This window comes from Vigna angularis, chromosome 10 (genome assembly GCF_016808095.1).
Source record: "Vigna angularis cultivar LongXiaoDou No.4 chromosome 10, ASM1680809v1, whole genome shotgun sequence".
Taxonomy (NCBI): Eukaryota; Viridiplantae; Streptophyta; class Magnoliopsida; order Fabales; family Fabaceae; genus Vigna; species Vigna angularis.
Window position 1 is genome coordinate 21,845,758 of NC_068979.1, and position 27,683 is coordinate 21,873,440.

Here is a 27,683-nt window from a genome sequence, read left to right on the forward strand (position 1 = left end):
AGCATTCAACCAAGGATATTCATTCCTTAGTATTTGATTATAAACTTCAGTATATCTATATGTATTTGTATATTTTGTTCATTCTTGAACATTAGATTAAATGATATCTTATATTTATCAAGCCTTTATTCTATAAATTAAGTAGTGCTCGGTCTTACACCAAGCGCTCGTACTAAGTAGTACTTGGTCTTACACCAAGCGCTCGTACTAAGTAGTGTTCGGTCTTACACCAAGCGCTCGTACTAAGTAGTGCTCGGTCTTACACCAAGCGCTCATACTAAGTAAGTGTTCGGTCTTACACCAGGCGCTAGTTCTCATTTCCGTAATCTATCTTTATAATAGGAGCGTTCGTCCAAACTCAATAGCGTTCGCTCTCTACAGTGCCCGGTCTTCGACTGACATTCGGTTTCCTTGATGTTTAACTCATTAAGAAGCTAAGTATTTATTGGCGTTCGGTTTCTTCATATAATTCCGTCAAGTGCTATTATTTGATGTCCTACAGTATCTGTCTTAATTGGTTTCGGCCTAGAGTCTTAGTACTCGGCCTAGGCTTTACGGTGTTCGATTTGAACTCTCAAGAGTCAGTTCATTGAATTGGCTCACTTGGTAAACAACATTCGATTAAATTAGTCTCTGAGAAGTATTATTATATTCGGTTCTTTTCACAACTAGTGAGTAACTCTCTCAATTTGATTATGTTTGAGTTGGAGACATCTCGGTCTCACTCCAAGTGTTTGGTCTTGTTCTGGATTAAAAACTAACGTTCGATATTTGGTATCCTAAGGGATCTTTATTCAAATTGGTTCAGTTGAGGTTTTAATAATGAAAGATGATGGAATATGATATGGATGAAATGACTTTGGTTATGAACGAGTATTCCGGGGAGGAATATCTCATGAATGTATATTGGAATTGGTAAAATATGAATGTGGGCATGCTAAGTTAGCGGTTCATCCTGATATTCTGTGATTACTCGTTTCTCACGTAGAGAAGGGTAAGTCATGTGTGGGAATGGCAGGAGATCCTAGTCATTATGGTTAATTTGGATGGAACAGACTAACCTCGGGTGACAGCTGTTGAGGGTATCCCAGTTACTACATCATCCGGGTGCACGAACGTTGTAGCTACACAGAATTCATACAGTCCGGACAGTCAGATTCTAGTATTAGGCTTTGCATGAAAGAGTTAATGAGTTATCTTGTTTAAATTGATTGACTGAGATATATGTTGATAATTGAATTAAATTACATAAGCTTACCCTATTTCTTGTCTTGTCCGTTTTGTACGTTTGGTGGTTGTCCTTCTGTTGCAATGATCGTCTGTGTGGATGTGAGCAAAAGGAGAAGCTTTGCTGGAAGAAGAAAGTTTGGTCGAGATAGAAGTTAAGACCGAACAGTAGAGCCGTTCGGTCAGTAGTTAGTTTCTTTGTGTGATAATCGTTCGGTCATTTGTTGTTTTCTTCTTTTGTATGACCGTTCGGTACGTCTTCTGTAAACCGTTCGGTCTAGCTTGCATATTTGTACAGTTTTAATTTTTCCGTTATCTTGTAAGGCCGTTCGGCCATAAACGTACGTCTCATCTTATGTAAACTGAGCTGAAATAATATTAATATGTGATTATTCCCTTATATAATTTTTATACTTTATTTTTGTTTTGGGATGTTGCATATTGAATCATCATTTAGTTTGATTCAATGGGAGAATAAAATTAAAGAAATATTTGAACCAAACTAGTTAAAATAGATTTATTTAGACTAAAATAACCACTTACCCGGTTTGAATGTTTTTGTTCACTCTTTTCGAGGATCAACCTAAAAGAATAGCCCCAGTATCCTGAGTAAACTTGTCCTTTTATAAATGAATAACCCTCACTTTTTTTCCTGGAGACTTTTCTTAAACATTAAATTAAAAAAAAAAAACAAGATTTTTAGGGTACTGGTTAAACTAAGTTATTTAGTTTAGGAACCAAAAAGAAATCTACATTTTAAGTATTACTTCAACTCGTTTACATTTAACAAAGAATTTCCATATTAAGAAAGTAAAGGTATAAACTTTAAATTAAATATTAAAAAGTATAATTCTAAGCCTTATATTGTGTCAAAATGAAAAAAAAAGTAGAATATCATATAAGAATCAAAATTTACTAACTTATTATCTCAAGATTTTTTAATTAAGAAGGATGTTAATTACTTAAGAGTTCAAGTCTCATTTGTTACGGTGTATTCGGTAAACATCATATCCATTATCAAATACATAGAAGTTAATTCTTTTATATATATAATTTCAACTTTGATTTGTAATCTTTATTTATTTTTGCTGGGGTAGATAGTGATGGAAAACTGTGCCCACATGATATTATAGCATCAAGTAAGCTGTTTTCATTGCAAAGAATAGGTAACATAGCGTGAATCATCAAGCTTCAACTTTGCCCTTTAACTATTATTGAGCATTATCGTTTTCTAATATATTTATATCTATATATTATTTGGTCACGCCATGGTCGTTTTCGCAGTTAGCAAAGGGTACACGAAATAGAAAAGAAGGTCCTTGCATTTGTCTTCTATTATTACTTTTGGTGTGGATATTTAACCATAACTGTCTCTTATGTTATCAAAAATATAAAAAAAATGTTGTTAGTGTTTTTTTATACAAAATGTGTTTTGTTTTTATCTTAAAAATCCTTTTTAGTCTCTATCAATTTTTTTAATTTTAATCCGAGATGCAAGGATTTCGTATTAAATAAATGATAGCGTGATTAATGAATATTAAAAAATAAATATATACTACCTTAATAATAAAAAACTAAAATGATTTTTTTTCCCATGAGACAAAAAGTTCACAATTTTATAGAGAATAAAACGACAAGGAAAATGCACTGAATATAGGACTAAAATAAAAGTAATGATATAATTTATTAAAAATTAAGAAATATATTTTCCCTTATTTACTATTTTAAGAAATGAAAATTATTGAAAATTTTGGTACAAGTCATGATTATGGATGGAGTATTTTGCTGTACTATTAATTAGATCAGACGTACAACATTCCTGGAACTAGTTTCAGGTGCAGTACAAGTCAGAACATATACACAACGTAAGACACAGTTGAATCATGTAATGCCTATTGCGATGTCAGAAAATCAGAAAAGAACATAAAAAGCTCAGTCAAATACAGATCCTCCTTCTGAGGAATTTCCGTTTCTGCAGCTACAGTATCTCTGCCTCACAGTTTCAGAGAAACTGGTAATCCCCAAATGCCCTGTTTTCTTCCCTTTTTTTGGTGTTGATACAATGAATTTGTATATTACTTGTATGTTGTGGATGATCGTAATATGTTTGTTTTTGTTACATGAGCTTAGTTGAAAGATTTCTCTTGAAATTTTGCTTTGACCAACCTGCATATACCTTTCTTTTATATTTATAGACCCTTTTCTGAATATTATATTTTTCTTGTCTTGTAAGATCTCCTCAGTTAATCGTGGATAGCAAAAAAATGTTTGTGGAACATGCTTTCTTGCGAATAAATTCCATTTTCACTGCAAATTTTGAGACAACACTGTCTAGAAGGGCACTTTAACTTACACCAAAATGTTTCTAGAAGGTTGCTGTTTTTCAGGTTAAATTGAGAGATGGATGCCAAACAAGAAATGGAATGGAATGAAGCTCAGAAGATTCAGCTAAGCGTGGATCTTTTAGTTGCAGCAAAAAGGCAGCTTCAGTTTCTTGCAGCTGTTGACAGGAACCGTCACCTCTATGATGGCCCTGCCCTTGAGAGGGCTATCTATAGGTGAACATTCCATGAAGTATTTCCTGTATTTGCTGCGGATAAAGTTTATTTCAAAGAACAATTGCTTGTTATTTTTACTTATTTATTTCACTAAGCTTGAGTCAAGAATTCTATAAAGGGCACTAGGGATGGACCTTTAGAATCGTGTGTTATGGATTATAATTTGTCCTTGAAATCATCTATCTGCTGTCAAATGACAGCTTTTCATTGTAGTTGATCAATCTCTCATATGTTCTGTTTGAAAGAGAGGAGAAAAATAGGTTGGAAAGAAATTAGTCAGTAAAGTGGAAATAGATAAAAATTAGAAAGTTAAAATGTTTACTTGAATAGAAATAGAGAAGAGATGAAGATAGGGATTGAGAAATAGTAAGGTGACTCCCTTTTTTTAAAAGATCATTTATATCCTCTTTCCTCCTTTCGCATCGTTTCAACTGAACAAAACTATTTTCTTCTGCTGATCTAATAACAATGAAAGTGTCTATTCAGGTACAATGCTTGTTGGCTTCCCTTGCTTGCCAAACATTCCGAGTCTAAGATTTTTGAAGGACCTTTGGTAGTTCCTCTTGACTGTGAATGGGTCTGGCACTGTCACAGGCTCCACCCGGTAGGCTTCAGACAAGGACATATATATTATTCCTGATTATTAACAGTAGTGTTTGATTGTGTTGAGGTACTAGTAATAAAATTTGGTTCCAATTTATTACACAGGTAAGATACAAATCTGACTGTGAGGAGTTTTATGGACGAGTACTTGACAACTTTGGTGTTGTCTCTACTGTTGAAGGAGTTTGTGGCAGGAAAACTGAAGAAATCTGGAATAAACTGTATCCTGATGAGCCCTACAATGCTGATTTGCTTAATATTTTCCCAGGGGATATCTCTGAAAGGATTTCTAGGCTTGAAAAGTACACCAAGTATGATCTGATTTCAGCTGCTAAAAGGCAGAGTCCATTCTTTTACCAGGTAAAGAAAAGTTAGAGTTTGTTCACAAGCTTGATATTCTAGCAGAATTACCAAGCCTTACCAGGCCAGTTCTAGTCTGTCATCTGTCTCGATCAAAGCTCTGATTTAAATGTTAGCATGATTTGGGCTGTGTTCAACCTGACTCTTCAATTTTATATCAATTTGTGACTTGAGTGTGCTTTGCTTGCTTGCCAATACATGCATGTGGTTTCATAAGTACCTTGTTTTGAAAAATCTTAAGTTCATACAATTTTATTGCGACATTCTTAATTGACAGCATCCCAAATAACATTAATATCATTTGGTGATATATGAATGTAGCTTTCAGTTTAGTAGCATTACAAACAGTTTCGAGAAATTAATTTACCAATGGTCTTTCATGTGCGTGGCTAGTACATAATAATATTGCATCATCTCAAGGGATTCAATATCTGTTTTCTTTGTCATAGGTATCAAGACCCCACATGAAAAATGATCTCTTTATCAAAGAAGCTGTGGCCAGATACAGAGGGTTTCTGTATCTTATCAAGAGAAACAAGGAAGAGGGTAGAAAACGCTTTTGTGTTCCAACATATGATATTGACCTAATCTGGCACTCTCATCAGTTACATCCAGTTTCTTATTGTAAAGACCTCAATGAAGCACTTGGAAAAGTATTGGAACATGACGATACAGACTCAGACAGAACTAAAGGCAAGAAATTGGATATTGGTTTTTCTGGAACCACCAAACAGTGGGAAGTCACATTTGGTACAAGATATTGGAAAGCTGGAGCAATGTACAGGGGTAATGCACCATCTCCCATAACAAATAACCCTCTTTCATCTAACACTACTTGCAAGAAGGTTGTTTCTTCGAATGAGTACCCACAAGAAATTTCACTACCAGATCGAAAAGTCATGGAGGTACTTTAAGATCTCCTCTTATGTGTCATATGTTACGTGTTTTAAGCTCTAGCTCTGAATTACTGTGTAGGCATGTATAAAAAAAGTTGTTAAAAAAACATTTTTCATAAACAATTCCATGCAAAATTTATTGAATCGTGTGCACGAATATGCAAATATAACTCCATGCATGTATAAGCCTTTTACCGGATCAATTTTAGTGTAGACGTTTCTCCCTATAAATGATTTTCATCATAACATATAAGCCGTTTGAAATTGAGCCAATGAAGTTGGAAGGTTTGTTTATAAAGGCTCTGTCAGTCCAAGAGCTTGATCACCTAATGCAGACCAAGACCTCTAACAAGTTGTCTTATTTGAGTTTGTTTTGTCTGCTTTCACATGGAACCATAATTGTTTGGGATACTAAGGACAATCTTTCTTGATGTTGGAGATCATATTACTATCACTTGTTATTGTTTGGCTTCTGCTGCACTATTATTCTGCTTGTATACAGGCATAAATTGAATAACTATCACTGAAACAGCTTTTGTTTATATGAGATAACATTTGCAATTTCCTCTTACATCCAACCAGGTTCTCTTGGAGTTCGTGGGAGCTAAAAACTTACCAGAGGGACAGGAAGGAGATATATTTGTTTTATTTTCCAAATCACAGCCTGATGCATTCTTTGGTGCTAAAAGAAGACTGATTATTTTATCGCAATCTAGACAGAAACAGGTTGCATCTTTCCAGTGTGAACCTACGGGAGAGCTGCTTTTTGAACTCGCGTCCTATTCTTCTTCCAATTTATCTATAAGAAAATCAACAAAGACAATCGCTTCAGCTTCTTTCTCTATAAAAGACTATTTTGACCCAGTTTCAAAACTCCATGTGGAGAAATGGTTTGAGTTGGTACCAAGTGCTGGTACTGTGAGCTCAAAGCCAATCTTGTTACGAGTAGCCATCTCATTTTCTGTCCCAGTTCTTGCCCCATATAAACTCAAAATGACTCTATCTCCTCCATCTTCCAAAAACGAATGCCTCTCCAACCCTCCTGTTAGATCTCAACATGCTAATAGTTGGACACATGTCACTGATGAAAATGGAAACAGAATCATCCGCCTTCAAATGAGGTACATCTACCCTCTATATTATGCCTGATAACAATTGAAGTTCCTTGCCAAAATGTGTACTTCATTTTATCATGGTCGTGTTGGGCTGGTGTTAGGTAATTGATGAGGGCTAGTTGCTGCTTGAAAACTGATTTGCTTTGCAACTTGTCTTGTGTCTTGAACATATCAACTTGTTCAAATTGTATGTGAATATTAATGTTCCTACTAACAAGTTCTTGCAAGTCATCTAATTCCAAGATTAGACGTGTAAATTGAAAGCCAATTTTTATTTTGACTATAGTTTTCTGTATGTAGATATTGTTGAGGTTTGCCATTCAGTGCATCCTAATATAAATGTTGAACTCTTACAAATATTATAACATCCAAGCACAATTATGACTAAAAGTTATGGTTTCAAAATATCATTAGTCCATAAATCCATTTGAGAGGATACTTGTAATGCAGTTGAACCAGTTGAGCAGATTTACGTCCCTGAAGAAATTTTTCCCTAATTACTCGACTTTTCGTACGGATTTTTCATAAAAGTTAGTAAGAAACGAATTTTCTGCAAATTTTTCCCGAAATTTTTAAAATTCCATAAAATAGTGGTAAGAAAAGCTGTAAAAAAGTATGAAAACTTCTAACAGTGTCTAATTGTGTTTGTCATACATGTTTTTTGAATACAACACAATCTATCTTATGTACATTATCCAGTATTACTGCCTCGTGTAATGAAGTATTCTCAATTAGTTAATCTATTGATCTTCCCAATTACATTTTAGGGATTTGGAGAATGCAAAGAACATAGGAAACCCTGGAAAGAAGGTTGTTGGCGTAATGAAGTCCGGCGAAATTCGCACTCTAGCTGAGTTTATTGAAAATGGGTGGTCTGTTTTGGAGAATCTGTGGTTCTTCCACCTTCCACACAAGTGCACAAACGATGGCCATCTCTTTGAGCTTACTGGTGCCAAGACTGTATGTATTTGTTCTGAAGTATTCCATTTTAAAATATGTTGTCCTGCCAAGAGCTCTCTTGGATCTTGAATCCTTGATTACTCATTTCATGTTTCACATATCCAGTAACCAGTACAATTTTCAATAGCATTGCTGCACATAAGATTGCTAAAGATGTGCATGCCTCATATGAGACAAATTCAAAGTTATAATATTAAATTCATGTAACTTTTACAGTTGAAATTTTTCGCTGGAAGAAAGCTAGATTATGAAGCGGGACACCATGGAAAACGAGGAAATGAAATGGACTTCTTGACAGCTATTGAATTCTCCATAGAAGAGCCTTATGGGAAAGCAGTGGCATTGCTTGACTTGACATCTAAACATGTCACGGTACTTACTTTCTTGCTATTATATATATGTTACACACTTTATAGAGAGACACTTTTGTTCTACGTTATTACTTAATTTGTTTTCTGCCTTTTCTGCTTGTTTTTGTAAAGGCGAAGGAAAAGTGGATGGTTCTGCCCGCAATCATTTTGGCTTTTATTGCTTCTAATGTAATGAAAAAGGAAGAATATGAAGGCGTCATTGCTAATGCTAACAGTAAAGATTGGAAGGTGAATGGTGTATATGAGGAAAATGGAAAAAAAGTCTTGAACGGAATGGGGCTGAGTCCTGATGTGTGCAGTGAAGATGTTGGTATATCAAAGAAGTCTGGACTCTCCAGTGGAGGTTGTGGCAGTGGCTGTGGGAGTGGTTGTGGGAATGCAGTGGAAAGTGCTGGCTGTGGCGGAGGCTGTGGAATTATGATTAAGAGTGGTGGTTGCGGCGGTTGTGGTGCTGGTTGTGGTGGTTGTGGAGGAGGCTGTGGAAGTATAATTAGGAGTGGAGGCTGCGGCGGTTGTGGTGCTGGTTGTGGTGGTTGTGGAGGAGGCTGTGGAAGTATAATTAGGAGTGGTGGCTGCGGGGGTTGTGGTGCTGGTTGTGGTGGTTGTGGGGGAGGATGTGGAAGTATAATTAGGGGTGGTGGCTGCGGGGGTTGTGGTGGTGGTTGTGGTGGTTGTGGCGGTGGCTGTGGAAATATGATTAATTAAGAGTGGTGGGGGAGGAGGAGGGGTGTGAGGAGGAGCTAGAGTACGTGATCGAAGAAGCAGTTACTGCATGAAACATGCATGATTATGCATGTTATCATTGTATACATGAACGTGTGTATATGTCCTCAGCTTTGCTTGTCTTCCATCAATGTCTTTGTTGGACAGAAAAGGTAGAAAAATAAGGAGAAGGATTGAATGTGTAATAAATAATCAACTAAACATAGTAATCACTCTCAACTATGAGTGTGTTCTTATGCTCCTATTTTGTGTGCATAGTCCTATATACAAGGATATAAAATATAATAATATATGTGAAATAAATTTTACACTTTATAAAGTTTTCTTCCTTCGTTTGTGGATTTTGTTGAAAGTTTCATGCAAATTTTACTGTATAACTCAGATGAGTGAGATTGAGTTAGATTTCAAATTATTTTTTAACAAATTTGATAGTCAAATTTGAAAAATTAAACTTTGAGTTGTAAATAAATTGCTTGTATATCCAATTATTCCTATTAAGAAAACGGCATATTCAACATCATCATTTAACTTCATACTTAGAACACCTCAACATGATTCATGACATAACATTGTCCTTCTCCATATTTTAGGTAAGAGAACATCTTGCATGTAAATTTTAGAAATGCTCTAGCAATATATGTTATAATACTATTTTTATTTTGTTAATGAATTATATTTATGTTAACTAATGTCTTAATTTGTGATATGTCGAACCAATTTTTTTTTATCAGATTTATACGTAATATTGAAGTTCTTCCGCTAAAGTTAGCACATGGCATTTTAAAAAAATATTTCATTTAATTACGTAAATTAAAATTATTTCATTAACTTTTCATTATTGCATGCATTTATATATATTATCTTTCCATCATTTTTTAACATTAAGAATTTCTTAATTATTTTATAAAATGTCAAATAATAATATTTAAAAGTAAATTAGTTTTTAATAAATCATAAAAAAATAATTTTATTACATACTATTATTTGAATAAAAATAAGATTATATATTATACAATTGTCACATATTTGTAAATTCTATTATCTTTCAAAGTCTCGGACATTTTTTTTTTAATTTTTGTTACAAGAGTGTCTAAGTAAATTAAAGAAAAGTTACAAAAGGTAAAAATAAAACATATACATAAGAGACACAAAAAAAGTTAATGAAATAAGTTGAAAAATAGGAAAATGAAACTTAGAAACAAATGTGATAATTGTTGTAAAAGAGTATTAAATTTAAGTACTACAAGTTTAAATAATCTCTCTTTCTTTCATTCTTTGAGATATATTTTAAAAATAAAATTGTAATGAAGCTTGAGACTAATATGAGAAATTAAAAAATATTATAAAAAAAGAGGTAAAATAAAACCCTATCTATTTGGATGAATTCAGTGTGTCCACCAATTAATTATAATTGTATAATACATTTGAGTTAATTAAGATCTACCTTTCCGATAGTACGAGGGAATTAAAACATGGCTTTTGTATATTCAATAGGATAAATAGTCGTATATCTCAACGTTATGGTAGAATTGGTTACAATTACACCAATTTTATAGTGTCTATGCAGATATATAAATGTCAGTATCAACTCTAAACAACCAATAATACAATATGTGGTTATGGCTTTTGCAGGAGACAAAATTTTGCTGGAGAGGCTGAAAAATAACCATACTGAAATTATAATTTTAAATTGATTAAGAAATTTTCATTGCTTGAAATTAAATTAAAGAAAGGAAGAGTTGAAGAAAATGTTATAAATAAAAGTTTACTCATGAGAAGTCCTTTTACAACTTGGATCTCATTTGAAAAATCTTTGTTATTTTAGTTTCCTTAATTTATTTGTTTTCTAAGACCTTATTATCCTGAGTTCAAGTGAAGTCTTCCGTGTAGAGTTCAAGTTAATCCTAGAAACATGTCTATTTTCACTCTCATATTAGCTAAAAACAACAACAGTTAAAAAAGTACAATCTGCTAGAATAAGTTATAAAAGCATTAAGTTACAAAAGTATTAACTTACAAAAATTTCATAACTTATTCATAAAAATTAACAGGAAAAATAGTACAGAAAAATATCTTTTTAATAATTTTTTTAAAACATTTTTTATTTGTGATTGATATGTTTGAAATATATTTTTAAAATAAATTTAAACAAATTAATAAAATAATAAATAAATTTAAACATATTAGCAGGACACTTAACCTATTACTAAAAGTTGTCAATGTATCCGTAGGTAAATACACCTTAAAAAAAATATGGTGATGATAGACAAAGATCTAAATTTTCATTCAACTCCTATCTCACCCCTATAAAATAATATTTTTACTTGAAAATATAAAATAATTTAAAATAAATCACCTAGAAAAATAAAAGATAATATTTTTTAGTAGGTACGGGGTAGAGAAGGGAAGAGTTGTTCATAAAACTTTGTTCAAAAAATATAATGTTGCAGAAAACTATAGGGTCACACTCAGCTTTTGATAAAGTCACATCGGCTGTACGCTAAGTTACTAATTTCCACATTCCAAATTCAAAATGATTAGACCCAAGACAAATATAATTGGGGAACAGAGGGACCAACCCATTTGAATGACCCACAATTTTTGTTCTTTTTAATTGCACAAGAATAGTTTGGTTTCTAATTTCCACATTGCAAATGAAATAACTGAAGAACCAACCTTCAGTAAGAGAGGCTAAAACCATACACACCAAATACAACATGACCAAGTTGGAAAAGTTATAAAGTAAAAATATGCAGTACAGATATTATACTAACTAATAATAAAGCCTGTGTATATTTGTAGCTTCTTTATTTAATTTTTCACTTGTAGTAATAAACTCTGATGCTGTCAACTGATAAATATGATCGAAGGGTCACAGCAGCACTCGTCTATGAGGCAGCAACAACACAGAGCTGCAAGACTGCGGCAAGAACAAAAAAGTTGTTTTTTTTTCTTTCTTTTGTATTATTTTTGTATTATTCTGATGGTAATGAAAAGCGAGAAAGAAAGAAGAATACAAGTAATAAAGGAAAAAGTGTAAAGGGAACTAACCATCCTTCAAGGAATCCAGTTTGTCTTCTGGGTGGTGGAGCAGCATAATATTGCGGTGGTGCCATCACCGGAGGACCTTGATAGTACCCTGCCAACAAAAGTTCCCCATAAAGTAAAAAATAAAATAAAATTGATGCATAATGAAAGAACACAGAACCAAATCTGGAAAAAAGAAGAAGAAAAAAAGATCTACATGAGAGAAAAACAACTCTGGACTTGTTTCAGAATTCAGAGGATGAAACTTATTATGAGTACAATCATGGTGCAGTGGTTTTCCAAACTGCAGAGGATCCACTTCGGTGTAACTAAGAATGAACTTAAATGTTTTGCTTGATTCTGTGGGCATAACCAAAAGAGAAAAAAGAATAGAAATTTACCTTGTCCTTGAGCAGGGTAGGGATATGCATACTTGGGGTCACTCATTTGTGGCAAAAAGTTGAGAGCTTTGTGACTCTAATCTACGATGTGATATGAGTGTTAGTCTTCTGTAGCAGAAATGTAACACAAGCAGAAGCAGACGAAGAAGGAAGTTCCTGAGTTATGCGTGTTTTCTTCACGCGAAAAATTTTATTCCTTTTTTCTTTCCTTCCTTGTCAACTTTAGAAATATATTATTCTTAATTTTTAAAATCCTTATTTTCTCATCTTTTCACCTTCGCCAATACGAAAACCTATTTTTTCTATTGAAAAGGATGTCCAGAAGAACAAAAACAACTTTCCATACCAAGTTCTCCCAGAACCTACCCCTGTTCAGAACTCATCTCCTATATTTAGACTTACGCCAACGAATTTATTTTAATGGCTTTACTTTATGATATTAAACCCACGTGTTTCGAAGACAGGGATTACCTTGTGTTTCACTTGTTTTAACTTGCCAAAAATTGTAAAACTAAGTTAACTAGTATTTCAAATCTCTGATTAATAATAAAAATATTTTTATGTTAAAAAAGTATTAGAGAATAAAAATTATGGTGTAATAAAGAAATATACGTATAGTTTTTATTAGTTAAGGATATAAAACAATTTTGTGAAAAAAAATAGTATGTTTAATAAGAGTTTCTAAACACTAGTTAAGAAATGAAAAAAAGAATATAAATTTTTATTTGGAGTTATATTAAGAATTACAAAGGAGTGCACTACTAAGTTGTTAATAAAAATCGATTTTTTTACCAATTCTCATTAACTTTTTTTTTAGTATGTAAGAGAATATAAAGACAGAGAAAAAAAAATGGCCTTGGTGAATAAATAATGAGTTAATCATTATTCTTTATCTCTGGTTCATTTGATGAGGATTAGGTATTGACCAGTGATGTAGGCTTGAGAGGTGTTTCCCGTTGCTTCTTGAAGATTTCGTTCATACTTATCTTCGCCACTTTATGCTGGAACAACTAATATTTATTTTTATTTTGAAACACAATATTTGTTATTTTAAACCAGAAATTATTCATAAAATGAGATTCTTTCTTAGTTATACTTTGTACCGGTACCAAGTAAAATAAAAATACTCCTATTTCTACAGTTAAGAAGTGGTTAATATTATTTTACTTTGCTGGAAAGCTGAAAAGAAATAATATAATGAAGATATTGATTATATTCTTTAATTTTTTTAATCCTCTTGAATAAACAGAATAAAACGAATAGGGAGAAAACAGTTTTAAAGGTTAAAAATTGTAGTTGTTTAATAATAGGGTGTTGTTTGTTTACTCCTAGAAAGAACCTTGTCCTGCAGCCTGAGGGTGTGACGCACTTGTTTAGGTGTTATTGTGTGAATGCTTTTTTTGTCAAAAGAAAGAATAGTCTTATTTTACTTTCTGCCATATTGCAATGACATACATTGATTGCAAATTTCAAATTCCTTTCAAAGTGGGGATCCATGCATTTTCATTATTCCTTTTCAAAAGTCCAGAATATATATATATATATATATATATATATATATATATATATATATATTAAACAAAGGTTAGGTTGTATAACTTAGTTGAAGAGATAAGTAAAGAAAATAGGTGTTTCGAAATATAGGGTTAGGATCAATTTTTAACACTGAATATTATTGATTTTTATATTATTTGTTTGTAGTGTTTGGGGGTGTTCATATAGTGTTTTGTGATTTAATAAGTGTTACATTGAGTTTTCTAATCCAGTTAGATGATACCTATAAAAGATACTTTGATGTTAAAGTTACTAAATAATCAATCATTATAGTATTAATACAGTTATGCATGTCTATGAAAGTAATATCTTAAAGATTTATTTATAGTGATTTTTATAGGTTTTTATCTTTTTGTTTGTCCAATCATATCATAATTGGCATTAACAGGTTGATTTGTTATTATTATTGTTAATCTAACCACTTTATCAGGATGGTCAACCTGTCGTTTAGTCAAGATGATCATGTCCAAGAGGTCGACCCTTTCGGGATGTATGGGTACGGCTTGTGGTTGGTCTCCAACGCCAAGTACCACTGATCCTTAGATTGCTTATTTGTGCCACTCAAATGCTCATGCTCGTTTTGTGCCCGAACGGAAAATGGATCAAGTCTACTAGTCCATTCGGGTGATACCTACAAAAGGTATTCTGATGTTAAAGTTAATATCGATCGATATAATATTAATGCAGTAATACATCTCTATTAAAGTCATACCTTAGAGTTTTATTTATAGTAATACATCTCTATGATTTCATGATCCAATCATATCTTAATCGATATTAACAAGTTGATTCGATGTTAATCTAACCATTTTATAATCGGTCAGCCATGTCATTTGGTTAGGGTGGTCAATCATGAGTGATATATTTAAAAAGTCAACCCAAAGTGGTCGGCCAAGAGTGTCATTAGTCTTGAAGTTTAGATTATTCGACTGATGATTTAGTATCTTGAATTGATCAAACAGATATACAATCAAGATGATCAATCACGAGTGATATGTTCAAGAGGACAATCAAAAATAGTGGACCAAAGAAGCTCAACCTTATTGAAATACCTCTAAAAAATCATAATACTTTCTTAACAAACTACATATGCAACCTTCACACCGAACGAGAATATTTAAAACTCGACTTGAAAAAATTCGATCCAAAAACAGTCCACCAAAAGGATCATCAATCTTGGAGTTTAAACCATTTTATTGTTAATTAATAATTTGAGATTAACTAAAATCGACATACGGTAAAAGATATATTGGAATAAAAGGAGAGAGGCGACAAAATATCGAAGTTACATGTAATAATCTCCAAACAAACCTAAAAAAATATAATAATAATAATAAAATATATGACTAATTTATATAAAAGTTAACACCATTTTTAGTTCAAAATATTAAAACAATATAACTTTTTTATTTTTGTCCATTGGACTCATATATTCTCATCGCATAAACATATTTTAAGTAAAACATAGGAGTATATATTATATGTGGAAAAAATCCATAAACGCCTCTTAAGTTTTCTACACCTATTTAAAAACATTTAACTTTATTCTTTGAGGGTTTATTTTAAATTATTTTATATTTTAAGTATAAATATTATTTTAAAATAATACATGTTTGTTTTTTTCATTATTATTAGAGGGTTTGTCTGTCATTACTCTATTATATAATCTAAAATAATACATGTTTGGTTTTTCATCATTATTATTTTTTCAGTCAGTGGTTTTGCTGAATATATATTAAGTTTCTGAGGAAACAAAAATTACTGGTCACAATTTTTCCTTTGTAAATTTTTGTGGTTGGAAAGAATATGTCAGAAAAATACATAAAGGAAAATGAAAAGGAGAGTTGAATTTTCAATTGGTGAGATCACGAGATGGTGTTTTTGAAGAAGTTTGATGATGAATGACAACTATGGAAAGTTCCAAACAACATGACGATGAGATAGGTATTGGCCAATTGGAGTGGTTGGTAATTATTTAGTTATCTTTTTAATTAGTTTTTAAGTTAGATTAAGAATGTAAAAAAAAAGTTTTTCAAAACCTTAAAACTTATATTAAATAAAAGAGAATCGTTTTTTTTATTAATATTTATAAATTTATCCTAATCGGATACCATGTCAATGTCCCAGTTCAACACCTTTATCAAAATATGAGTTTCTTAAGCACAATTTAGGGGATTTATTTATTATTAAGCTAATTATAGGGTTCTCCAATGACAATCACTTTTTCTGTGTTACCTTTTTTAAATAAAATATTTCTTTTTCCATAAATTAGTTTAATGTGAAGTACTATATGAATATTTAAGCAGCAATGACCTTTTGGTATTCATAGTGTTGGGGTGACCAACTCCTCAAAATCAAATTGCATATATGTAATTCCTTTTAGGCTTTGGGAATTGCTTACTTTTTAAACAAGTAATTACCAGCCACAATCATTAATTACGTTGACAAATAAATAAGCATGAGATGAGGGATCGTGTATTTAATTAAATATGATGGTAATTGTCATTGTTAAATAAAGGTCCAATCACTGCTTCCTAAGGTTTTATATGTATAATGAGACATTATTAACCATAAATTTAAGTTAGACAATAATGGTGAAAGGATTAAATATGCTTTTATTATTTTTTAAATTAACGAACTTTATTGAGATCCATGTAAAAGAAATTATTCTTTTCTTCTCTATAAATTTTGAAATTATCATTTTTAGGTTCTATTAAATTTGTGAATTTTAGTTTTAGATTCTATAAAAAAAATATTTATTTTTTTTCTCTCAAAAAATTGGAATCACTATTTTCAGTTTATAATATTAATTCTATGATGAGTAAATATCATCTATCTTACTAATCTTAAAAATTAAATGTCACAAATTGAATATTCACAAACTAACATTATCTCACAATTTAAATTTGTCTCAATAGGAATAATGAGTTGATATTTCGTTAAATTTAACATTCCTATTTTTTTTATAGTGTTCCATAGCTGTAGGATATATTACAACTTTAATATTAGGATTAAATATGTTTTTAGTCCCTTAAGTATCACACGATTTTGGGTTTAGTCTCTACTCGAAACTTTGATTGCTTTTAGTCCTCATAGTTTTGAAACTGTTATAAATAGTCCCTAATTTTGGATGGCGTTAACTTTTGTTTGACGTGGCTATCGGCCAGTCCATGTCTGATTCTAGATATGAGTTTATTCTCTGCCATATTTTCTTTTCTTTTTATTTCAAATTTGCACACAAGCCCCTAAGTTCTTCAATGTTTACACTTCAGAAGGAACACCGTAATTAGGGTTCAGAAGGAACACCGCAAAGAGATTAAGTCATTGGCAGCCATCTCGCAACGTACAGAAACACAGAAGGCGAAACCCAAATCGTCGTTGAACCTCCAACGCAAGGCCGCCACCACCTAGCCTCCATGCCGCCACAAAATCCCAAGCCAACCACCTACAAACCCCAAGCAGAAGTGCCACCGTCATCTCCTTCAAATCGTGCCATCATCGTTGAGAGAGAAAACTAGAGCCACCAGATGGCAGTTTCATCTTCATCGAACCACCTCGTGCAAGCCAGCGCGTCAACCTCCAAAAACCTGCAGGAATAAAACCAAGAAGCTAGAGACATAAAAAACCCATCACGAAGCCACTATCCCCATTCTCGCAAGTCATCAACTTCTAGACTTAAGAGAGATTTGCGCAGCAACTCGCGCCATCTAAGCGCCTCCATAGAAATTCTGCTTCGCGATGAAGCAAGTTGAGCTTCATCAGAGAGCAACCCGCTCTCGTGTTCTTGCCATGACGGCGTAGGCGCAACTTTTTTCCTGGTGCTCAATTCAAAACCCTAATTTTGGGTAAAGGGTGAACTGGCATGTGGCATGGTTTCACTGGACAGACTCACCTGAGTCAATCCTGCACCTAGCTGGTCAAACAGGGGCTATTATGCAATTTTGAAAAGAAGTTAGGGACTGAAGTGTAAACATTGAAGAAATTAGGGGCTTGTGTGCAAATTTGGAATAAAAAGAAAAGAAAACATGGCAGAAAATAAACTCATACCTGACATCAGACGTGGGCTGGCCGTTAGCCACGTCAAAAAAAAAAGTTAACGCCATCCAAAATTAGGGACTATTTATAACAGTTTCAAAACTATTAGGACTAAAAGCAATCAAAGTTTCGAGTAGGGACTAAATCCAAAATCGTGTGATACTTAAGGGACTAAAAACATATTTAACCCTTAATATTATAAACACTTAACTTAAAGAAAACATATAAAAATCCTAATACGATTATTTATAATAGAAATATTTATCCCTTTTACACTACAAGAATACATATTACACTGAACCAAAAGTGTAAGATAAACTTTGCAAATAAAAAGGAAAAGTCGGAACGTCCTACTTTAAGCTTTAGCTCCGCTACTACCAACTAGCACCTACTCTCCAAAGACATCACTTAAACTCATACTATTAAGGTGATCATTGCAAAAGAGAAAACAAGTACATATACGAGCAAACACAAACAGAAGAGTAAGCTAAAATACAAAAAGGATATACATACATTTTAAAATAATAACAATATACATCCATATTATGAATCAAGAAACATATAAAATAATTCCTATCAACCTTGTACTCCGACTATCTAGATAAATGTATAAATGTTGGACTCATGGGGAACATGCATCCATGTATGGTGGAGTAACTTGCTCAGAATAATAACTACAACCTTAACCAAAACCATAATGTCATATACCAAGATTAATCTGTCAAACATCTATAGCCAAAATCAGTGACCATAGAGTAGGACCTCCGGCTACTCTCCACAACATAATCTCTTATCTCTACTTGAGATAGGGTTATTGAGAGTGTCAGGATCATTCCCCAATCCAGGAGACCCTAGTTCAATACATTACACAACATAACCAACTTAGGATATTGCTCCTTGGAATTCCTTTCTCACATCATACTTAAATACACAATTCACATATTATTCGAATATCATTATACATGTTACCCATATGTTTTCATCATACTTAATCATATACATAGCCTCATTGCATACCAATAACATGAATCCACTAAACATCCACCAAAAGAACTAGAAATAATCCAATCAAGTTATCAAAGTACCAAATACAACTCAAAAGCCAATAAGAACAAGAAAACAGAGAACATAAACCAATGTTGCACCCATGGCGCTCAACCCTAACATTCTGGCGCTCAGCCCTATACCAATTGGAAAGTGGCGCTCAACACCACTTTCCTAATGCTTAGCCCCAACACCACTGGAATGGAGGCGCTCAACCCTACAATCCTGACGCTCAGCCCTATACCAGAAAATCAACTCTAAAACTAGCTTTGGTATCCAAATGGTCAAAATGACATCTTAGACAGTGAGAATGATTCAAAAACATGTTTATAACTTAAATTAGATAACAATTTGATGATTTGGTAAGGAAATAAGGTTCAACCAATCAATATACAACTAAAACTCATATATCATATTCTAAACATTTTACCTCAGATTTAGTTGAACAAAAAGGCTACATAAGTCTTAAATGGCCTAAACACCAACCCAAAACATCAAGTTTCTCTCTAAAATCACTCCTTTAGAAATTCACTACTCAAAAACATGCAATTACCCACTCATTAGTCCATTATTGAACTCCATACCAAATTTTATTGGTTTTACAATTTCAACAAGTCTTAAATGACTTGAAAATTGTCCCCAAACCTTTGTTTTCTTCATCCAACCAGTTTTACAGAAAAAAACACTTATCAAAACCCCTAAGACAACCCTTAAACCACATGGTAAACACCCAAAAAGACCACCATCTTATTTTAAACCCTTTCATCAGTTCATTTCTCATCTTAAAATAGTTACCAAAGATCAAATTAGTTGTCCAAAATCACCATTCATCATCTCAAAATAATATCTCAACAAATCACCTCTCAACTTCCAATATAGACTAAATTAGACCTATAATGATACTTATATCTTTCCTCTTAAAAATTTAACCAAAGTAAACACCAATACCTTCATATTAAATACCTTCACAAGATCATACCTCATTTCACACATTATACAAAGAATTAAGCACATTTAATTCATTATTTTCACATCAAACACAATTAGCACCAAAACAAGCATTTCATACATAGTCAACTTAGATATACAATAACATACATACTTACAATCACAATTTTATACATTATTATCTAATTTAAGTACAAACATTAGCTTTCCTTACCGGTTAAACGACCAAACGGTCTTAAAAGAACCTAAAACCTCTTTCTCAACTTAGAGAGATTATATATACAAATCATAAAATCATGATTAGAGTACGCGGTTAGAACTGCTAATCAACAAAGAATCTAAAGGAACACTTAGATGACACACGCGGTAGAAAATAGTTCACATGCATAAAAAAACGTGAAACCTAGAGAAAAAAGTAGAAATTAACTTACTCTTTTGCAAGAATTGATAGGCTAGACTAGAAGGCCTTGCCGCAGTGATCACTTTGACACCTTTTGATTTTCAAATAGATGACCCAACAAATAGAATACTTATAGAGAAGGAAGAATAAAAAATAGAGAAACTAAAATAGAAAAAAACTTACTTATTGTATAGAGAGTGAAAACATATTTAAGTAATAATTAAAATTGAAATTTAATTATAACTAACATGATCATATAAGAAAGTTATTGTTAATTTCTAATGATCGGAATTTTTTTATAACTTTTAAATATGTATTTTATTCAACAAGTGTTTCTTTAAGGAGGTCTGAGTATTATTGGAAGCACCTAGTGTGAAAATATGGTTGGGTTTAGAATCGTGTTCATGGTTGATAATATAATATCCGCTAAAATCCACAACAATAAATAAAATATGACGGATTGAAATCATTCGGTTATTCCTAAAATATAGAATAAATTCTAGTTCAACATTGTTAACTAAAATAATGATAATACCCTAAAAGTTTTGGCATGCAAATAACGAACTATCGTAATTTATATAGGAAGTGTTACAGAATAAAAATTTATGTTATCCAAAAAAATTAAACCAGAAATAATTTTCACTGTTATTATTGTACCTGTCATACCTAATATTTAAGGTATTTTTCACTTTGAAGATTTGTTTGTGATGGTTTTATCTTTTAAAAAATATCTTAAAGGATGAAAGAAAGAAAATGTATTTAAACTGTCTTATATTTTGACTTCGCCATTAAAAATTATTGGATAAAAAGAGTTATCTAAATTCAATTGTTAACTTTTGAAATTCTGTTATGTGGAGATGTTTTGCACCTTTATTCGTTTTTCTTTTTGAATATGGGCCAAAATGAACAAGAAAACTTCTTTCATCATACTTTGTTAGTTACTTCTTGCATCACACTCTTTGTTTCTTTCACATTCTAATGCCATTCTTCACCCCACTAATAACTTATGAACTAGTTATTCAACTGCTACACAACAAGGCTGTTAACATATTCATTGTTCATTTTCCGTTTATGTTTAGCAGGTCTTGCAGAAAAACAAAAACTAATCTACAAATTCCTTTATAACTGGGACCAGCGAACAACGATCATGACCACACAACATAACCTTCTCTGTTCCCACTTTTACCCGCAATAAACAAATTCATGACCAAAAAGCTTGGATTCTCGACGAACATTATTTGAAATTTATCATATCTGTTTAAAATTTTCATTAAGTTACACATTTAGCATTTTACAAGCACTCAATAAATTTGAATTGAAACAATGTGCTCCACATCCCCTACACTCAAGGTGTGGTGGCCCATTGGCAAAATCCTTCTTCCTTGCTCATCTGCAAAGCTCAAGTGTTCACAAGGATGAACCAAAATGCTTGTGTCAGTAGATTTGTTAGCAACAGTATGCAGACTGCTAAACCCAACCAACTGGGTTTCTGGAGAACCATCTACAACTTTCGGCCCTTTAGAAAATAACATTACAACATGACTTCCATCCAAATCACCAAGGTTCGTCACAGAAATATCCACTGAGAAACTCAATGAATTGCAATTTTGCAACTCATTAATTGGAACATAATCAGCTCCATAAACTTCTTTCCGTGCCTGATATAGCAATCTTTTTCTAGAACCATCTTTGATTCTTCTTGACAGACTAATTTTACTTGGGGCTGATAAGAAATTGTAGGAAAAATGGCTGTAACTTAAACCATGGCCAAATCCATATACTCTACTTCCAGTATAAAAGCGGTAGGTCCTTCCTGGATAACCACGTGAAGGATCAGCTCGCATGTTCATGTCATTCATGGGAACATTAGTAAATGCCTCAGGGTACCAAGTCATTGGTAGTCTTCCCACTGCATCACAAAAAGGATTTGGATATTTAAAAATCTTCTTGTGAGAAGAAAAAAATCATTTAACAGCAGTTAGCTTAAAATAGTAACTATGACTATTGGAGTACAAAGACCCTTATCTAACTTCAAATGTTCAAAATGGATGAAGACACCCTTGTCTAACAGCATATTCATTTATAACTTACAAGTATACATACCTGGATTAAACTCTCCAAAGATTATTTCAGCTAGGGCTTTTCCGCCAGCTTCACCAGGGTACCCAACCCAAAGAATACTTCCAATTTTATTATTTTCTTCAGCAAAAGAGACATCAAGAGGTCCTCCCCCAATAAGAACTAGAATGACTGGATTTTTACTAGCATCAGCTACATAGGATACAAGGTCCATCTGTTTACCAGGCAAGAGAAGACTAACTCGATCATGATCCTCTGTCTCTTGCGTTGCATCAAGTCCGACAACTACAACAACAAAATCAGCTTGTTTTGCAGTGTCAAGAGCCTCACCAAAACCATTATCAGATTCACACGATACATCATGGCAACCAAAAGAAAATGATATCCTCTCTGCAAACTCTCCAAGTCCTCCGTATAAGCTTGTTAAGGAGCAAGGAATTCCTACATTATTAGGTGCAAAATCATGCAGTTCAGTATCAGGGAATTGAGGGGTCTTATAAAAGATAAAGAAACATTTAGAGTAATGATGGACTAAAAATTATAAAACACACAAGTAGTAAATTGCTAAAACGATAATTATTTTAGAATAGAGAAAGTATTTGGCATTTTAGCAGGCATGAATGTCCTGGGTACATAAAGCAGTGGTATATGAAACAAACATTTTGGCAGGGTAGGGATAGCCTGACCAGAAATAACTACTGCAAGCAAAATTAAATGAAACAAACAAATGAAGATGGGAAAATTACAACATTCCAATATGAAAATAATACCTGAGTAGCCACCACCAAGTTTGGTTGTAGTTGCCATTGGACCAATGACAGCCAAGGAGGCACCAATATCCCTATTCAAGGGAAGAAACTTCCTGTCATTCTTCAGCAGTACAATTCCCTGCCTTGCAGCTTCAAGCGCCAGTGTTTTGTGTTCTAGGCTACAAACATCCTTTGATCCCAATTTTCCAAACTGGCCTCTTATAGGGTCTCCATCAAACAGTCCAAGGCGCAGTTGAACAGAAAAAAGGTTAAGAAGAGCTCTGTCTATATCTTCCTCTTTAATTTTACCTTGTTCAATAGCATGTTCAGTATGTCTAAGCATAAACGTTCCACAATCAATATCCATACCTGATGAATTGAGAAAGTGTCAGAAACTGTCGAGTTCGAACAATGTTGCTGCAAAAAATTCAATGAAAGATGCATTTAAACAGACAAACGAAAGCACCTGCTTTGAGAACATCAGCAACAGCATCCTCACTGGAATTAACGTATTTCTGAGACTCATAAACCGTGGCCACAGCATCACAGTCTGAGGTGATGTACCTATTAAAAAGTCAAAACCACCAATCCTGATAATCAACAAAATATTCTTGTCTATTTTGTTTTTCATCATAAATTTTCACATTGCTACAAATTCAAAGACCCAAAATCCCATACCCTTTGAACCCCCACTTGTCTCTAGCCAGTCCCAAGAGTTCCTCACTAGCACAAGCAGGGACATCGTTCACCGCATTGTAGGAACACATCAAGCAGCTTGCTTTCCCTTGCTGGATACAACCACGAAAAGGTGGCTGATATGTGTCTTCCAAATCCTGTTGTGATACCTACAATCACAAGACCAATTGATGAAGGCTAACCAACACGTTACAAATCCAAGCAATACTAACAATAAAACCCTTACAAAAAAAACAAAATTCTATGCATTGTTAATGTAAATATTTTTACATTATCAACCAACAAGATATAATTCTAAATTGTAATCAATTATTATAAAAATCAATGAATTTACATGTTCAGTTTAGGAAACCCTTAGATGATGGTCCAAAGCTCTACCATGTCTGGTCCTTTCAAGTGGGTATTCTCTGGCTTCCTAGCAAGACTGAGGGTCAGTACGTAACTCCATGGACTGTTACTCCATCGTCACAGTACCCCAGTATGCTTGTGTTATCCCCTTAACGACATTTAACCTGGTTGCCTAAGAGCTAGACACTGTAAGAATCAGTTCGTCACAAAAGGCTAGCACAAATCTAGGACGTAACATAATCTTTAGGTCTCGAGCAGTAGAGGATAATGATGCTAAGGTGTGTCTGAGCTCTAGATAGGCTGGTAGCTCGGGAGGGTACATTATCAATGGCCATTTGTGATTGTATGACTAAGTGCATTTTAGTCAAATTCCAATTCTAAATTCTCCTACACTATCTTCCTACTCGTTCTAGCCAAAGATATTGAGAGATTTTAAGCTAGAAGCATAGTGTGTCCTTCACGGTCATGGTGTAAAGGTCTATTTATAGACCCAAAACAATTGATATTCACTCCTTTTAAGAGAATCGGGCCTTGAGTATTAAGATATGTAAGCCTGTGGGGATGCCCCCAAACAGCCTTTAGTTTCACCAAGGTCGATGTGTTTTCTAGGAAAGTTGAGAGCCGAATTACCAAGTACCTAAGCCAACTACCACATTCGAGTGAAGTCCGATTAGTTCATCTAAGATTGAGTTGAAGAGAGTCATCAGGGTATACTACTGATTCTCAAGATATTAAGTACATATCCATTACTTGTTTATTTGTTTGGGACTACTATTCATTTCTGTGTATAAAGTAAGAAGAAATTAATCATCAGAAAATATGATCACTGAAGGAAGCAGAGAAAAGATAAGAGAACTCACCACAGCATTGAAGTTATACCTCGCGAACTGCTGCCACATGTCCAAATCATAAGCAGTGAAATGTTTGCAACACGCAGACACCATAAGTTCATCATCATCATCATCATTACCAACAGCATCATGGATTCCACGAATCCCCTGAAGGCCCCTGACGTACTCAACAGCATAGGCAGAAGCGAGCATGGGATCTTCCCCGGGAGTCTCCTGGCCGCGGCCCCACCTGGGATCTCTGAATATGTTGATGTTGGGTGCCCAGAAGGTGAGGCCGGCCTGGCCCACGTTGAACATGGCGCGGGCCTCGCGGGCGATGGCGGCGGCGGTGCGGAACCAAAGGGAGCGGTTGAAGGAGGCAGCTGAGAGGATGACTTGGGGGAAGCTGGTGGCGGAGGGGATAGTGCCGTTGAAGGAGACTCCGGGGCCATTGAGGGCGATGCCGTGGAGGGACTCGGACCACCACTGGTAGGCGGGGATGCCGAGGCGAGGAATGGAAGAGGCGTTGTTGGAGAGAAAGAGGATCTTCTCCGGGAGAGTGAGGAGAGAAACGATGGAGCGCGCTCGAGCGAGAGTGGGAAGGGAAGCGTCGCAGAAAGGGTAAGAGTGGTGGGGGAATTTGCAAGAGTAGTCGTTGCTTATTGCGGTGGCTGTTTCAGAGACAATGAACAACATCAGAACAAACATCATCATGGAACTCCTTGCCCATTGCTTCCTCATCTCACTCTTGCTTTCTTCCAAACACACTCACTCTCTTCTGTTGTCTTACTTAATACCAGATACTGTTAAAACAGATTTGTCTTTGTGTTGCCGAGTATTAAATTAAGCAATTCATTTTTCACGGTTTTCATTTTATTGCTTAAAGTTCATTTCTTATATCCATAAATGGAATCAATTTAAAGTATTGAAAAGCTTTTGTCACATGTAACTCCTTATGTTCTTTCCCTTCCAGTACTACTTCCAACAAATTCATCCAAAATACAGACATTTTTTTTAATCCTATTCACACTTTCCTAAATTTCCTATTTACATTTTCTCTCAGGTTAGGAGAATAATATAATTTTTAAGTAAAAAGATAAAAAATATACAAGAAAGAGGAAAAATACCCATTACGAGTATGTATGAAAAAAGAAACAAGCAAAGATTTACTGATATTGAAGTTGGATTTAGTTAAACATCACTTACTTCTATTTAGAGACTTTTCTCCATTTATGCACTAAGTTCTTTAGCTGTTTACGTGCCTTATTCTTAAAATTAGACTTTGCGTGTTTTGTCTTTAACTTTCGTTTTTTCTTAAATGAAGATTCTATATGACAAATTGTTAAAAAATGTAAGTGGTTAGCGTTTAAACTTTTTAAATTACATTTAAAAGTTTTTGCATTCTTATTTTACATTAATTAATTTGAAAACAATTTTGACATTGTTTTCAAATAATTTTTTGTATTGATTAAAATGATTTAGTGAACTACCTACTCGATGAGTCCCTCACTTGAGTTCCTAAAGGCATTTTTTATCCAACAGTGCACTTTTTTTGTTTTCTAATTTTTATTTCAGTTAAAAGTTAAGGATGTCGTTTTTTTATTTATTCATGAAATGAATAACATCAATGATGCTATGATTTTAAGCCATTTTTTACTCGCGAACAACAACAATGTTTTTTTAAAGATCTTTATAATTTGTCTTTTTATTGTTATAATAAAGTCTAGTTTTAAATCACAATTTATTTTTAGCTACTACCAGTTATATATATTTTGTTATTGTTACTGACTATAGTCTCTTTAATTCAATAAATACAGTCAGTTGATACAAATTGTAATGCACATATTCTTTCATTTTATTTAAATTGGTATGAGAGTTTTCATTAACTTGATATATAAGGCTTACTTGTGAGGAAATAACCTTACGAAGAATAATAACGACAAACTCTACAAAAATCCCTCAATGGTCAACATTATGACCACTGGAGTGAATTGATGGAGAATCTTCTACGTGCCAAGAGTATGTGGAATTTGATCAAAAAAAGGTGTTAAGGAGTCTATGAAAGGTAATATTATCTCGACTCGTGAACAATTGGAGCAATTGGAGAAATCTAAAGCATTATCTTTCCAAGGCCATTAGTTTTCAAACAAATTTTGGATAAGAGCAGATCTTAGATTGTTTGGGATTCCTTGAAAAGAAAAATTGGAGGAAATGATCGTGTGAAGAAATCAATGCTTAATGCATTGAGAAGAGAGTTTGAGGTGCTTGAAATGATAAGAACAAAAACTAAGAGAGTATTTTGCTAGAGTCATGATAGTGGCAAACAAAATGAGAAGCAATAGAGAGCTTATGCCTGACGCAAAAATGGTTGAAAAAAATGCTTCGAACATTAACAATATGATTCACCTATGTTGTGGTTTCGATCGAAGAGTCAAAAGACATAGAAGTAATGTCTATCGATGAACTTCCTAGCTCTTTTTGATTTCATTGGTTAAAGTTCATTTCTTATTTCCATAAATGGAATCAATTTAAAGTGTTGAAAAGCTTTTGTGGCATGTAACTCCTTATGTTCTTCCTATTCCAGTACTACTTCCAACAAATTCATCTAAAATACAGACATTTTTTTGAATCCTATTCACACTTTCCTAAATTTCCTATTTACATTTTCTCTCAGGGAATAATATACTTTTTAAGTACAAAGAAAAATATACTAGAAAGAAGAAAAATACCCATTACAAGTATATGAAAAAGAAGAAGCA

At 33.4% G+C, this 27,683-nt stretch overlaps 2 protein-coding genes and 1 long non-coding RNA gene across 6 annotated transcripts; 1 reads left to right on the plus strand and 2 right to left on the minus strand.

Moving 5' to 3' along the window:
* The first annotated feature begins 3,037 nt into the window (after window positions 1-3,037).
* On the plus strand, window positions 3,038-9,132 carry LOC108338241 (glycine-rich domain-containing protein 1). 3 transcript variants are annotated; one of them, XM_017575010.2, is made up of 9 exons: window positions 3,038-3,241; window positions 3,597-3,785; window positions 4,272-4,389; window positions 4,494-4,748; window positions 5,198-5,653; window positions 6,227-6,765; window positions 7,527-7,719; window positions 7,936-8,091; window positions 8,202-9,132. In XM_017575010.2, the coding sequence occupies exons 2-9, from the start codon at window positions 3,628-3,630 to the stop codon at window positions 8,793-8,795; spliced, it is 2,469 nt and encodes an 822-aa protein (XP_017430499.1). In that variant the 5' UTR covers window positions 3,038-3,241; window positions 3,597-3,627; the 3' UTR covers window positions 8,796-9,132. The 3 variants fall into 3 exon arrangements, with proteins under 3 accessions (XP_017430499.1, XP_017430500.1, XP_052725583.1); XM_017575011.2 differs by having other exon boundaries at window positions 3,600-3,785; XM_052869623.1 differs by having other exon boundaries at window positions 3,615-3,785.
* A 2,269-nt stretch (window positions 9,133-11,401) lies between these two features.
* LOC108337676 (uncharacterized) lies at window positions 11,402-12,664 on the minus strand. Of its 2 annotated transcripts, XR_008245772.1 has the most exons (4): window positions 12,588-12,664; window positions 12,242-12,322; window positions 11,865-11,952; window positions 11,402-11,733 (listed from the first exon to the last, which is right to left on the minus strand). It is a non-coding gene; the product is annotated as an uncharacterized LOC108337676 (long non-coding RNA). The 2 variants fall into 2 exon arrangements; XR_001832933.2 differs by having other exon boundaries at window positions 12,242-12,628.
* Window positions 12,665-21,443: 8,779 nt separating this feature from the next.
* LOC108338499 (probable beta-D-xylosidase 6) lies at window positions 21,444-25,758 on the minus strand. Its single transcript, XM_017575410.2, has 6 exons — window positions 24,955-25,758; window positions 23,729-23,895; window positions 23,517-23,614; window positions 23,072-23,419; window positions 22,326-22,742; window positions 21,444-22,131 (listed from the first exon to the last, which is right to left on the minus strand). The coding sequence occupies exons 1-6, from the start codon at window positions 25,663-25,665 to the stop codon at window positions 21,524-21,526; spliced, it is 2,349 nt and encodes a 782-aa protein (XP_017430899.1). The 5' UTR covers window positions 25,666-25,758; the 3' UTR covers window positions 21,444-21,523.
* Between the last annotated feature and the right edge of the window lie 1,925 nt (window positions 25,759-27,683).